We start from the raw sequence: 12557 nt of genomic DNA, 5'->3' as shown, positions 1-12557 counted from the left end.
GACTTGGAAGATTATGTTAATCTTACAATAAAGTTAGAGCTTCTCTGAACTACCTCATAAGGTTGACAACAATCTTTAAATAAGTTGTACAACTACTCCTTCAACAAGCCACGGACACATCTTAACATTTAAACATTTATCCAGTAAACATCTATCCCTGAGGCCTTATCTTTTTTCTCTTGCTCTTTGTTGTGAGAATTAGAGGTAAACTATTTATTTTGCATAATTTAAGTTTCAACAGTCTCCTCCAAGGTGCACAAAAACTGGGGGTGAAAACAATCACAGGTTTAGTTGAAAGCATTGTAAATCATATTCTTAACTAAGTAAGATTATTTATTATTTATTTATTTATTTTATGAGACTTATATACCGCTTTAAGTGCAAGCACTCTCTATTATTATTATCTATTATTTTCTAATCCACAGAGAAATATATAATATGGCAAATACTTCACTGGGAGAAAAGGGAATATAAAAATATTAGCACCAAGTTAAAGTTTTGTTTCATTTTTATATAGCTAAAGTATGTGCAATTCCCACCAAACAATAAGGAATACTTTCTTGTGTGTGTTTTCCTTTGTCCCAGAAGTGTCCTGTGCATTAAATAAAAAACAAAATGTTTTTCAGAAAATGATGAAATAGATTTCAAAGAGTTTTTGCTAGCACTGGGTGAAACTAAAGATTTCACTGAAATAGAAGGTAAGTTCAAATAAATCTGAATTTTTTTGTTAGCAGATATGTGCAATAAATGTTACTTGTTTTAGTGGGCTCTTTCTTCAAGGGAAGCCCAGTTTAAAGTGTTAGGGTTTATAGGTAGAGTGCCTCAGTTTCTAAATCCACAGCACGCGCTTATTTTTATGCCCTTATTTCTCCCTAAAATTTCATTAGTTCTTTGCATTCTTTTGAGCTGGGCCTTATTCTGGTTCCTCACTCTGGGCTCCTTAGTATTTAGACTCCAGGACTTTAAGGATCTGGCTCTATGATCCTGGAATCACTCCTTTACTCCCTTTGTGGAAGTCTGGTTTAAAGGTCTTGGAGTCAGGTTGCTACCATTTCTTCATATCTTTGACCAAGTAGATGGATCTAAGATAGCATCAGATTTTGTATTCATTTTACTACACTCCTCTAGAATTAACCCTTTCTGTATTTTCCTCCTGGGATAAGAGACCAGATATAATGTGGGTGGAATTCCTTTAGGGTATTTTGGCCTCTTCTTTATGGTACATTTCCTTGAAACATTGTTCTTTTCCTCGTCTTTCTCTAGCTTTACAGCATGTAATTACCATTGTTGATAAAATGCATGGTGACCAACTACATACAAATGAACTGCAGGACACTATAGATAAGTTGGGTCTTCATTTGACAGAGGAAAAAATCCAAGAAATTTTGCAGGATATTGATGTGGATGGTAAGGTGTTTTTTTTTTAATAAGGTGAAACAGCCTATATTTTGGTTTGGTAAGTTCAATATCTGGGTTCATTGGGAAAAATACTATAGCAAGTTGTGGTGGTATATATATATCACACTCTCAGCTCACCTTGCTGCAGCGCGATATAGGACATAACCTCATGGATGCACACTTGTTGGACTTTATAGCAGCTTTAGAACCTGCCATGTATCACGGGGGTGTAGGGGAGGATTCCAGAAACTCTATAAAACAGCAAGTCAAAGGACTGCTTATGCAACATAGGCACTACCAGACCCTATCCAGGGAGGATTCTGTGGCCCTAGAACAACTCAAAAGTGATGAGTCTATAATCATATTACCAGCAGACAAAGGTAGGGCCACTGTGGTAATGAATAGGGTGCTGTATGTGACCAAGGGATTAGAACTCCTTGAGGATACAATGGCTTATAGAGTGGTTGGGAAGGATCCCATGGCATCTATGGTGAATAAGATCAACAAATTATTGAACAATTTTAAGCGTGCCAAAAGAGTAGATGAGAACACCTTAAGGAGAATGCGTCCTAAGGATTCAGCTCTCCCCAGGTTTTACGGACTTCCTAAAATCCATAAGGAAGGCACGCCGCTTCGCCCTATCATCTCCTTTAGGGGTACACCCATTTCGGGATTAGCGAAGTGGCTGAGTGAACGCATTTCCTACCTGGTGGAGGATAGTCTTACCACAATTAAATTGGCAGAGGAGTTCTTGGGTAAAATCCAGAACCTGAGGGTGAAGGAAGACGAGGTGATGGTATCGTTTGACGTCACCTTGCTCTTTACCTCCATCCCTCGGGGTCTTGCAATGGCTGTTCTTAAAGAACAGTTGAAGGCACGAGAAAGTACTCAATGCCGGGACTCCCTGCGCGTGGAAGACTTGTTAAAACTTGTAGAATTCTGCCTGACCACATATTTCACCTTTCAAGGTGTCGTATATGAACAGATAAAAGGCACCCCCATGGGCTCCCCTATATCCAGCGTGATAGCAGAGGCGGTCCTCCAACAGTTGGAACATGAGGCTATGTCCCAGTACTGGCCCAAGTTTTGGGCCCGGTATGTGGACAACACTTTTGTCGTCGTTAAACGATGCGATAAAACCAACTTTATGGGAATACTGAACTAAATCTACCCAAACATTAAGTTTACAGTGGAGGAGGAGAACCAGGGCTCGATAGCCTTCCTGGATGTATTACTCCAGCGCTTACCAGATGGCTCTGTAAGCACGAAGGTCTATCGTAAGCCCACTCACACGGATTGAATCCTCCACTATAACAGTAACCATCCGGTAGCCCATAAAGTTGGTTGCATCAAAATGCTGTTTGGGCATATACATTCGCATTGCAGCACGGTGAAATCTAGAATAGAAGAGAGGAAGCATTTGTACCATGTCTTTCAGTTGAATGGATACCCGTTGGGTTTCATAAGACGCCATAGTAGGACACTTGGACCCCGACGTAACCATGAAGAGGAATCTCAGGGGCAGACCACACGCATCACCTTACCGTATATCAACAATGTCTCTAAGGCCACAGCTAGATTGTTGGCCTCCTACAACATCAAGGTGGCTCATAGACCGGACCAGACTTTGTGATCAAAGATCATGCACTCCAAAGACCAACTCCCCACCGCAGAAAGATCAGCGGTGGTGTACAAAATTAAGTGCATGGACTGCCCACGTAATTACATGGGTGAAACATCTAAGAGGTTGAAGACTCACCTGCACGAACATGAGTTGGCAATTAAGAGGGGCGAGCAACACTCGCAGGTCTGGTTGCATATGGTTGAAAATGGCCACCGTTTTGATTTTGACCGTATTCAGATCTTAGCGAGTGATGCCACCAAAGGGGGCCGACTATTAAAAGAGGTGTGGTTCTCTGGAAAGGACTTCATCAACCAACATGTGGATATGTGCCCAGCACAGCAAACGTTAAGAACTTGGCACATGAACAGGCCCCTCAATCACCGGAGAGGATTGATGTATGGGTCATGCCCGGATCGGGAAAGGAACGCTGCTGCCACTTTATCACATAACCGGATTGATATGGGCTCATACACCCCCCCATCAGCTATATCCACCTGCTCCGGGATGGGCCAACAACCTCAACAAACCTCCTTAAAAACCTCCCCAGACAGTAAATCGGGTAAACACACCATGATGACTCGATCCCATCAGAAGAGGGAAAGAGATTCCCAGCTTACGAACGAGGACGGCTCCCGTGATCAGGGGGAGGAAGAGATTGTTGCCGACAAATGGGATGGGACATCTGTGATGGGAGATGAAGGGATGAGTGAAGATCTTGTGAGTTGCTACGGGAACACGCGCCCGACGTGCTTGGCGCTGGGAGTGTGACATCGGAATCGGCCCCCCATTGCTAGAATGCCGAATCAGTCATCAGTGGCCAGAAGCGAGGAAGCTCCCCGGCGGGCAAGAACGAACAGGAAGCTAGCCGGCTGCATGTTGGTCATCAACACACTATCGCCTGTGCAATAAAGAAACACTTTGATGGATGTGGTGAGGGGACCGGGGGATTGGATAACGATCAGATGGGGGTGGCGTCTGTGGATAGGGGAATACGTAGCAAAGAGGAGGTGGCACACTTGGATCATGGTTGTAAGAGACGGAGGAATTTGACAGTGAGATCAAGGAAGAACTGCAGCCCCCCAAAGCATGGTGTCATATACACGAGGATGAGGGGGGAGGGGAACAAGCCGGATACAGGCTGCTAACATCGTATAAAGGCTCTTTCCCAGTGACTACTTTTAAAGCCCTGATGATGTTGGATGATCCCAACGAAAGCTCATTAAATTTTTTACTACTTTCCTCTTGGTGATTGGTATTTATTGATTTTAATATTACACTATGTATTTTGAAATTCCTTTCCAGAAAATCAGTAAAGATTTATATTCATAGATATTCTTCAAGAACATGAACATGTTAACTTTTGATCATGGGTATTGCTTATAATAAACCATAAACCTTGATAGAAATAACTGCATAGTAACAAATGTGATAAAAATGTTATTTTTAATCAAAATGCTTAAATGATTGCATTGAAAGTCTTTTATGACATTTGGGCAGGTAAATCTGCCCAAGGCTTCAAAACAACTCTCTCTTATCTAGGAATATTTTTATGACCAGACATTTTTATGATTTAATGGTTGCTTTATGTACCTTCTTTTCCTACTAGCTGATGGGACTGTAAATCTAAAAGACTTTCTGATGACTCTTCCTAAGATGCAGTACTTCAGGGACTCTTTAGGTGAGGTTCTTAAAAACACAGCCATTACTTTGGTAGGAGATGAACATTTGTCTCTCAGAATGTTAAAAAAAAACTACTGTTGAGGTATTATCCAAACAGAATCTTTTGCAGCATTGAATAGAATCTGTTAAAAAAAAAAAACCCGAAGTATAAAAAATTGAACAGAAAAATAATAAGCATCTCAGAAGATTAGGTAGAAAACAAAGTGGTTACATTTTTAAAAAATTGGACAGAAGAAATTTACATTTGGAAACCTTACATTGGAAAAAGATCTGTAATAAAGAATCTATTGCAGTGATAGCGAACCTTTTAGAGACAGAGTGCCCAAACTGCAACCCAAAATCCACTTATGCATCGTTGGGTGCCAGGTGGGTGTGGCCCATTGTGTGGGTGTGGCTCATTGGACAGGCGTGGCCCATTGGGTGGGCGTGGCTGCGGTGATAACAGCAGACTGGGTGGGACTAAAAAGTTCAATCAATCAATTCCAACTTTGCAAAATCTTTTTTTTTCCGTGAGAAGTTGAAATTGACTGATTGATTGAACCTTTTTTTTTTGTACACGGCGGTGGAGGCCTAAAGCGAAAAGATTTTATAAAACCCAGCTGAAGGCCTAGGACTGGAGCGATGGCGTGTGTGCCCACAGAGGGGGCTGTGAGTGCCGCCTCTGGCACCCGTGCCATAGGTTCACCACCACTGATCTATTGGATAATTTTAACCCAGAAATTTGCAATGTGATGTCTATTAATAAGTGGTGGCTTATTTAAATAGCTTCAGTTCATTGATCAAATGTTGCTATTTAATGTCTTATGAAATTTGAGGCAAGAATGACGAAAAATTCTCAATTGCATATCCAGTTGCCCACACATATATATGTAGTACTTAGCATGTGATTTATTGTCAGTTTTTAATCTGTGGATGATTTCTTTCATCAATTTAATTCATAAAATGGGAACCATTTAAGTTGCTCAACAAAGAAAATATCATAAGTGTAATTAAACCACAGTCAATCATTAGTGGTCGTAGAAACAGACCTTCTTCAGGATGGTTTGTTCTCAGTCTGGCCCTGTGGATCCCCCAAAATAGGTGCATGGCTGTTTAAGTGAGTTCAACCAGCTTGCTACTGGTCATTCAGTTCTGCCTTTTCTTCCCAGCATTTTGGACTTCACAAGGAGCTGAGTCTTTGCATAATGCTTCCACAATGTATTAATTCAGTGGTTCTCAACCTGTGAGTCGGGACCCCATTTGGGGTCGAACGACCATTTCACGGGGGTCGCCAAACAATGCAGTCCGCCATTTTTTCCCCCTTTTCCTTAGCTTTTGAAAGCCAATAGAATAGACTTTCTTGAATAGAGTCTAATTCTATTGGCTTTCAAAAGCCAATAGGAATTGTCCAGGCTGTCTCTGCCCTGCTGAGCCCGCCAAAAGTCCCATTCTACAAATGGTGCTGCACCAGTTGAGTAGTCCTCGACTTACGACCGGTTGAGTAGTCCTCGACTTACGAGCGGTTGGGGGTCGCGGCATTAAAAAGGTTGAGAACCACTGTATTAATTAGAGCCTGGCAATTTGTATCTCAAGTTAGAATTCTGGACTGATTTGTTTCTATGATTGATTTGTTTTCCTATTTTCCATGGTATTCTCTGACAACTAAAAGTGTCCATACTGTTATATCTTGCTTTTTCAAAATCAACTTTTACTTCCATAGAATGTTACAAAGGAAAAACATTAACAGAATGATTCTGATTTTTGAAAGTATAGATCCATCACAAAATCCAAATGTCTTTTCCAAGGCCTTCATTGCTGCCCTACCTTACGTTAGACTTTACTATGCTGTATTTCTTATATTTCTGATTTCTTTATTCCTGATAGATGATCTTAAAAGGTAAAAGCTATCTACCCCTTTAGTATTCTCATTGTCCACTGTAAGCCATAACTGTAGCAGCAAATTTCCTTTTACATATAGCAAATTCACAGTCACCTCATAGTCACCAGTTCACATAGGCAAATTATAATTATAATTTAAGATTACCTTTTTGGAAAATTATAACACTTCTAGACAACAGAGGCATGATCTATTTTTGCAAGACAGAACTATAAAAACATATATGTGAACTATATGTTTTAATAGCTTCCAAGGTAGATGATATGAAATGCAGTAATAAATTCTTGTTATGAGTCTTCTCACTTTTAAAAAACTTAATTTCCACTGCTTTGCCATATTTTTACCATATTTTATTGAATTTATAAAATATTTATAAATATTTAACCACATTTTATTGAATTTATTTTTCAGTTCCAAAGCAATGTAATTTCTTCAGAAATTAAAAAATGTGAAAAATCACAGCAAAGACTACTGGAATATCAGCAGGGAGGGAATTAAGGTGTTTGGCATAATAACAATAATTTTTATCTCCTTGCAAAGGCAAGGTGAGATATGTCCAAGTGCCAGGAAGAATATTTCATATAGAAAATACTTCAGCTGAAAAAGTATTTTATTACTTTCCTCCCTTTATTCTTTTTGTTTCATCATTCTCTGTCCTAAAATTCAGTACACCTTGTAATTAAGTGGTCAGTTATGATACAGGGGCTTGTTATGTTTTGTTTGTTTAGAAATGCTAACTTTGTAATAAGTTTGAATGGTAGAACTGGATTGTTGCCATTTGTAAGAATCTTCGAATCAGAGATCTTTGCAACCTTGTGCAATTTCCATTTCACTCATCATTTAAAATACTTTGGTTTTCTTCAAAGCTTGTTCTTGATCTTTCTTATGATAGAATTTCACTCTGCTGTTATGGCCTTCAGCAAGATAAAGGATGGGACTGTTGATCCTGGAGAACTGGATTCCATTTTAGACTTTCTGAGAATTAAGCTGGATGCCATAGAGTTCCAAGATGCATTAAAGGGTACTTCCATACCTGGTGAGCCTGCACTTCTTGCTCATTCAGTCTATATCTCCCAACCATCCCAAATGGGCAAAAAATTAGATTCACTTTAAAATTCTATAACATTCAGTTTCAGCAAAGCTGTGAAATGTTGCCTGTGGGGGAAAAAAATCGGCAAAAAGTAGGCCACAACAAAGTTCCAGCAGTTAAGGTTAAACCAAATGACACAAAACGTGGCAAATGTTACATTTTCCAGTATACAGTTCATAGAATTTCGTAGAAAACCTTACCTAGCCAGGTTTTCCAAATGTTAGAGGACATCCTTATTTAATTGCAATTGTTGTGACTGTTCCCTTTCAATGTCCAAAAACAGACCTCTGGGCACTCTTCAGGTGTCGGAATCAACTCCAGAAAATTCCAGCCGTCATGCCCATTGCTGAGAATTTGGGGAATTTTAAGTCCGCACACAGAATTTTTGGAGGACATCCATGTTGGAAGAAAGTGGCCAAGTCAAGTGTTATTCTGATAAATCACCCGGTAGTTCAAAGGGATCATTTTCACTAGCTTGTGTTTATTCATTTAACCCAATTTTTTTATGTTCACATAAACACTGGATCACAAATTGATCACTCATGCTGTGTTTTCACACTGTGTTAGCCTAAAATGTGATTGGCTATTTCTTGTTTATATTATGTGAATCTAGCCTCTTGGATCTTCTGTTTGAATCTCTTCCTTGTTAATTTCAAGCAATTCAAACATGGCCTCTCCCGTGTTCTGGATTATGATTAGCAATTTCTTAAGAGTTTGAGAAATTATCCAGGGATTCTATTATAAGATGCAACAAAATTTTTGGTCTCTTTCAACTATAGAAAAACTTGATTTTTCAGGAACTGGAAAGTTCAGTTTCAAGGACTTCTTGGTCAATGTGACAACAAATGAACGTTTTTCTGAAAACTCACGTAAGTGGAAGCCACTATGGGTTCTGCAAATAATTAATGAGAAAAGCCAAAAGCACATACAGTCAAAAGTAGGCAAGTGAACAATAAAAGGAACTGTCAAGGATCAAAGAATTCCCTATGCATGCAGTAGGTAGTTGACTCCAACATATAAGAGTATATTATACAGCAACTATTGCTCTGTCAAAACAAAACAAAAATCCACTATGTTGGTGTGAAGAATGGAAATCAAAAATCCAGAGATAATACCTATATTGAGACAATTAAAGTTTTGTAATAGTTGCAAGTTATTGTCAATGTTCTTAGAATTCTTCATCAGACATGTTGGTTGAAGGTCAGGAAAACAAATAAGTTGGAAGAGAGGGAAATGGCTTGGTTTTGAATCAGGTATACCAGTTCATTTTTTTAGATGTAGTGAGAGTCTCCCATCATAGAATTGTTCATGTGAGATAAAGAGTGGTATTAGATTACACTAGCAATATTTCAAAGTTTATTGAGAAGAAGAAAGAACAAATAATTTGATGTTCTCATTTTCTGAAAATCTAAATTCTGCTGCTAAAATCAAAGCTGTTTCCACTTTGTATGAGAAAAATAGATTCTTTGTGAAAAGCAGAAGATTCTTATATGGACAAGTTTATAAATCAACAAATAATTTAAATCAATTAAAGTTAAATTAAGTAGATTGTTTGGCAATAGGAAGTAATTCACTTCCAAATAAGACTCAGATTCAATAAACATGTAATAATCCTGTGTGTAATCTTGTTGTTGAACTGTTATATATAGTAAAAGTGATGACCTGCAATATACAGTACAACTCTATTGGCTTTTCAGATTTCATTGACAATCTATAGCATATCTTTCCAGGCTAGCCATTTTACAGCTGATACTGCAAGCAGAGAAGGGCAGACTATTCAGAAAGTAAGGAGCATGGTGGCTCATGTAGTTAGAAGGCTGGGTTGACAATTTGCAAGCCTGCGTTTGAGACCCAAGGGCTGTTGTATGATGGGATGAGCTCCTGTCATTCACTCCAACTTCTGCTGACCTAACAGTTCAAAAGCATGCAATCACGAGTAGATAAATAAATACCACTTTGATAGGCACATTAACAAGGACATGAAAGAGGCCCCCAAGGCAATCTTTCCCCCAGGCAATGGTAATGTCACCGGCTAATCCTTTCACCATGGAAGCGCCTCAGCACTTCCAACACAAGTTTGATGCAATCAGAGAGCAAAGTATCTCTCTAAAGGAAACTTTGGTTACCTAAAACCTGGAAATTATAAATATCAAATGTTAAATTTGAATATTGATGGGAAACTAAAAATTGGGAAAAACCAATAACAGTACATTGATTGAATGTAAAGATTGAATGTAAAAGTAATTAAGATATGTATAAGCTAAAAATTTATTGATAAATGTAATAACGATGTTTCTATTTAATTGATATAATAAGAACTGTATTAGCTTAAATATGAGATAATAGATTGTAGTTTGAGATTTGTATTAAAGATTTTTTTATGTTACTAAACTATTGATTAACCTAGTCACTACGTTGCTTTTTAAATATCTAGATGTAAAATTAGAAAATTAATAAAAATATTAAGATTCAAAGTATCTCTTAGCAGCAGTGCATTGATGCACAATTCATGTAGAAGCAAACAACGTTTTTACCTATTTCTGAAATTAACTAAACAACTTTTTTTATTTCAACAGTTCATGGCATCTATACCATTCTCTCCAGAATGGATAGAGATAAAGTTGAGATTTCTCAGATGAAAGATGTGCTAGCTGCTATTGGCATCACCTTAACCAAGGAGCAAATGATGGAGGCATTGAAGAACATGACAGTAGATAGTAAGGACGTATTCTATTTAAATGATTGAAGGCTACATATTTGAATTTCTCTGATAAAGTATTAGAACCATTCTCTTTGAATTTCTATGAATACAGTTTTTAAAGTAATAAAGTTTTGGATAGTTTTCTCCCAATATATTCTCAAATATCTTCAACGTGACACTCCAGAAAATGTGGAACAATGTTTGATATTTTTTAGCATTAGTTAAACCAAATCATGTTATTTGCACATTTTTAGTTCCTGGTAAGTTTTTCTATGTGTGTACTTTCATGTCACCTGTTTATAATACTGAACATTTCTAGTGCTCAAATATAACACAAATCAAGCTGTGTTTTCTATGAGTAATTATGTGTTCAAAATATAAACCAAACACCATTCTTCTCTGAGTAGTTGTGAAATGTCAGGGCAACTGGAAATTTAATTTTTTATGTCATTTGTACCTTCCTGCAGCTGAATCAAATACAATACAAAGCTCTATAGTGAATCATGGGTTGGATATTTGGATGGAAAGCAAACATTTAAAAATAAAATCTTGCTTCATTGATAATTTGGTGTTAGCTAAGTAACTATACTTAACTCAATTGTCCCATCCCTATCTGAATTTTACTTAGATTCATGTTTCTCAATCTTGGCAGCTGGAAGATGTTAATGTTTTTGTTGGTCAATGACTGAAATAAAATTGACTGGATGTATAAAGGTCTATGTATTACTTTTCAAATTTATTTTCTCTGATAAGATTTACTTTCCCTTACAGGTGATGGGATGGTGAATTTGAAAGAATTTATGAAGATGTTATCTCTCACACAGCAATATTCTTCAGCTGTAGGCAAGAACAACCCTTTTCATCAATATTACATATTTCATTATAGATTGTTGCCTTTGGATGCCTCATTGTGGTACTTCTTGTCTTAGACATGGAAAAAGCAGTGAAAACACTGAAGAGCATCAAACAAGATAAAATAGAATGTGAAGACTTGGATTCCATCATGCATGCTCTGGGCCTTCAGCTATCTCAAGATGAAATCCAGAAAGCACTGAAATATGTTACCACAAACGGTAAGACTTTTCCAGAATAATTGGTCTTCAGTATACATAATCTCAATGTCTTAAAATTAGTAGCAGGTTGAAATTACAACCTAAATCATAATCATTAAGGAAATCTATTCTACAAAAAAATCTATTTTTAAAAGTCTTACTTGCAGACTATAATCTAGTAACAGATTCAAGAACTAAACTTGCGGCATATCAAATAATATCTAACATTCTTGTCTGTTTTTAAATCTATTTTATGTCCAAAGCACTAGAACAGCGGTTCTCAACCTGTGGGGCAGGACCCCATTTGGGGTCGAACGACCATTTCATGGGGGTCGCCAAACAATGCAGTCTGCCATTTTCCCCCCCTTTTCCTTAGCTGTGCTACTCCCTTTTTTTCTATTGGCTTTTGAAAGCCAATAGAATAGACTCTCTTGAATAGAGTCTAATTCTATTGGCTTTCAAAAGCCAATAGGAATTGTCCAGGCTGTCTCTGCCCTGCTGAGCCCGCCAAAAGTCCCATTCTGCAAAGTTGTCTGCAGCGAAGGCGAGCTGTCTGGAAGTTTCCAGGTGCTGGCATGTGTGGGGCCCAGCGGTTGCCTTACCTCCCTTGGGCTGGCCCAGCTGGTGGCCCAGCCGGTGGTCGGCCTGCGCCATCTCTGCTGCTTGCCACTACGCCTTGGCTGGCGCAGGGGATGGCACCATGCATGCGCGGCACTCTCGGGCAGGGAAAATCCTCGACTTACGACCGGTTGGGTAGTCCTCGACTTACGACCGGTTGGGGGGTCACAGCATTAAAAAGGTTGAGAACCACTGCACTAGAAGAACATAAAGATTCTCTTGAATGAAATTCAACTTCTAATTATTACTCAAAATGTCCATGTTTTCTTTGCAACAAAAAGGAAGCTCTTTTGTTTATTTCTTTGTTTTAATTTTGAGCATTAAAATGCTCTGGTCATGTCCATCCAAGTTCAGTCTTGCTCAGTTTTTTTACTCAACCAAATTTTGCCGAGTGGTACCACTTTCTGTGACACGATAAAATGAACTGATGATCTATTTTGCAACATACTTAAATGATTAAACTATTTATTGATATACAAGATTACTGTGTTGCCTATTTTCAGTAATTTTCATTAATT

The 12557-nt window shown here is 38.2% G+C and overlaps 1 protein-coding gene across 7 annotated transcripts in view; it reads left to right on the top strand.

The window, feature by feature from the left end:
• LOC120302749 (reticulocyte binding protein 2 homolog b-like) overlaps positions 1-12557 on the top strand; it is a 145619-nt gene that overhangs the window by 61417 nt on the left and 71645 nt on the right. For all 7 annotated transcript variants that reach the window (XM_039331626.1, XM_039331623.1, XM_039331624.1 and 4 more), the window contains 8 exons: positions 627-698; positions 1264-1407; positions 4629-4700; positions 7471-7614; positions 8466-8537; positions 10245-10385; positions 11141-11212; positions 11299-11442. In XM_039331626.1, coding sequence (XP_039187560.1) covers positions 627-698; positions 1264-1407; positions 4629-4700; positions 7471-7614; positions 8466-8537; positions 10245-10385; positions 11141-11212; positions 11299-11442 — 861 coding nt within the window. The remainder of the gene's footprint in view (positions 1-626; positions 699-1263; positions 1408-4628; positions 4701-7470; positions 7615-8465; positions 8538-10244; positions 10386-11140; positions 11213-11298; positions 11443-12557) is intronic.

Source organism: Crotalus tigris, unplaced genomic scaffold, assembly GCF_016545835.1.
Source record: "Crotalus tigris isolate CLP2741 ecotype Arizona unplaced genomic scaffold, ASM1654583v1 scf7180000024437.13266115, whole genome shotgun sequence".
NCBI classification, from domain to species: domain Eukaryota; kingdom Metazoa; phylum Chordata; class Lepidosauria; order Squamata; family Viperidae; genus Crotalus; species Crotalus tigris.
This window is presented reverse-complemented; position numbering and strand designations above follow the sequence as displayed.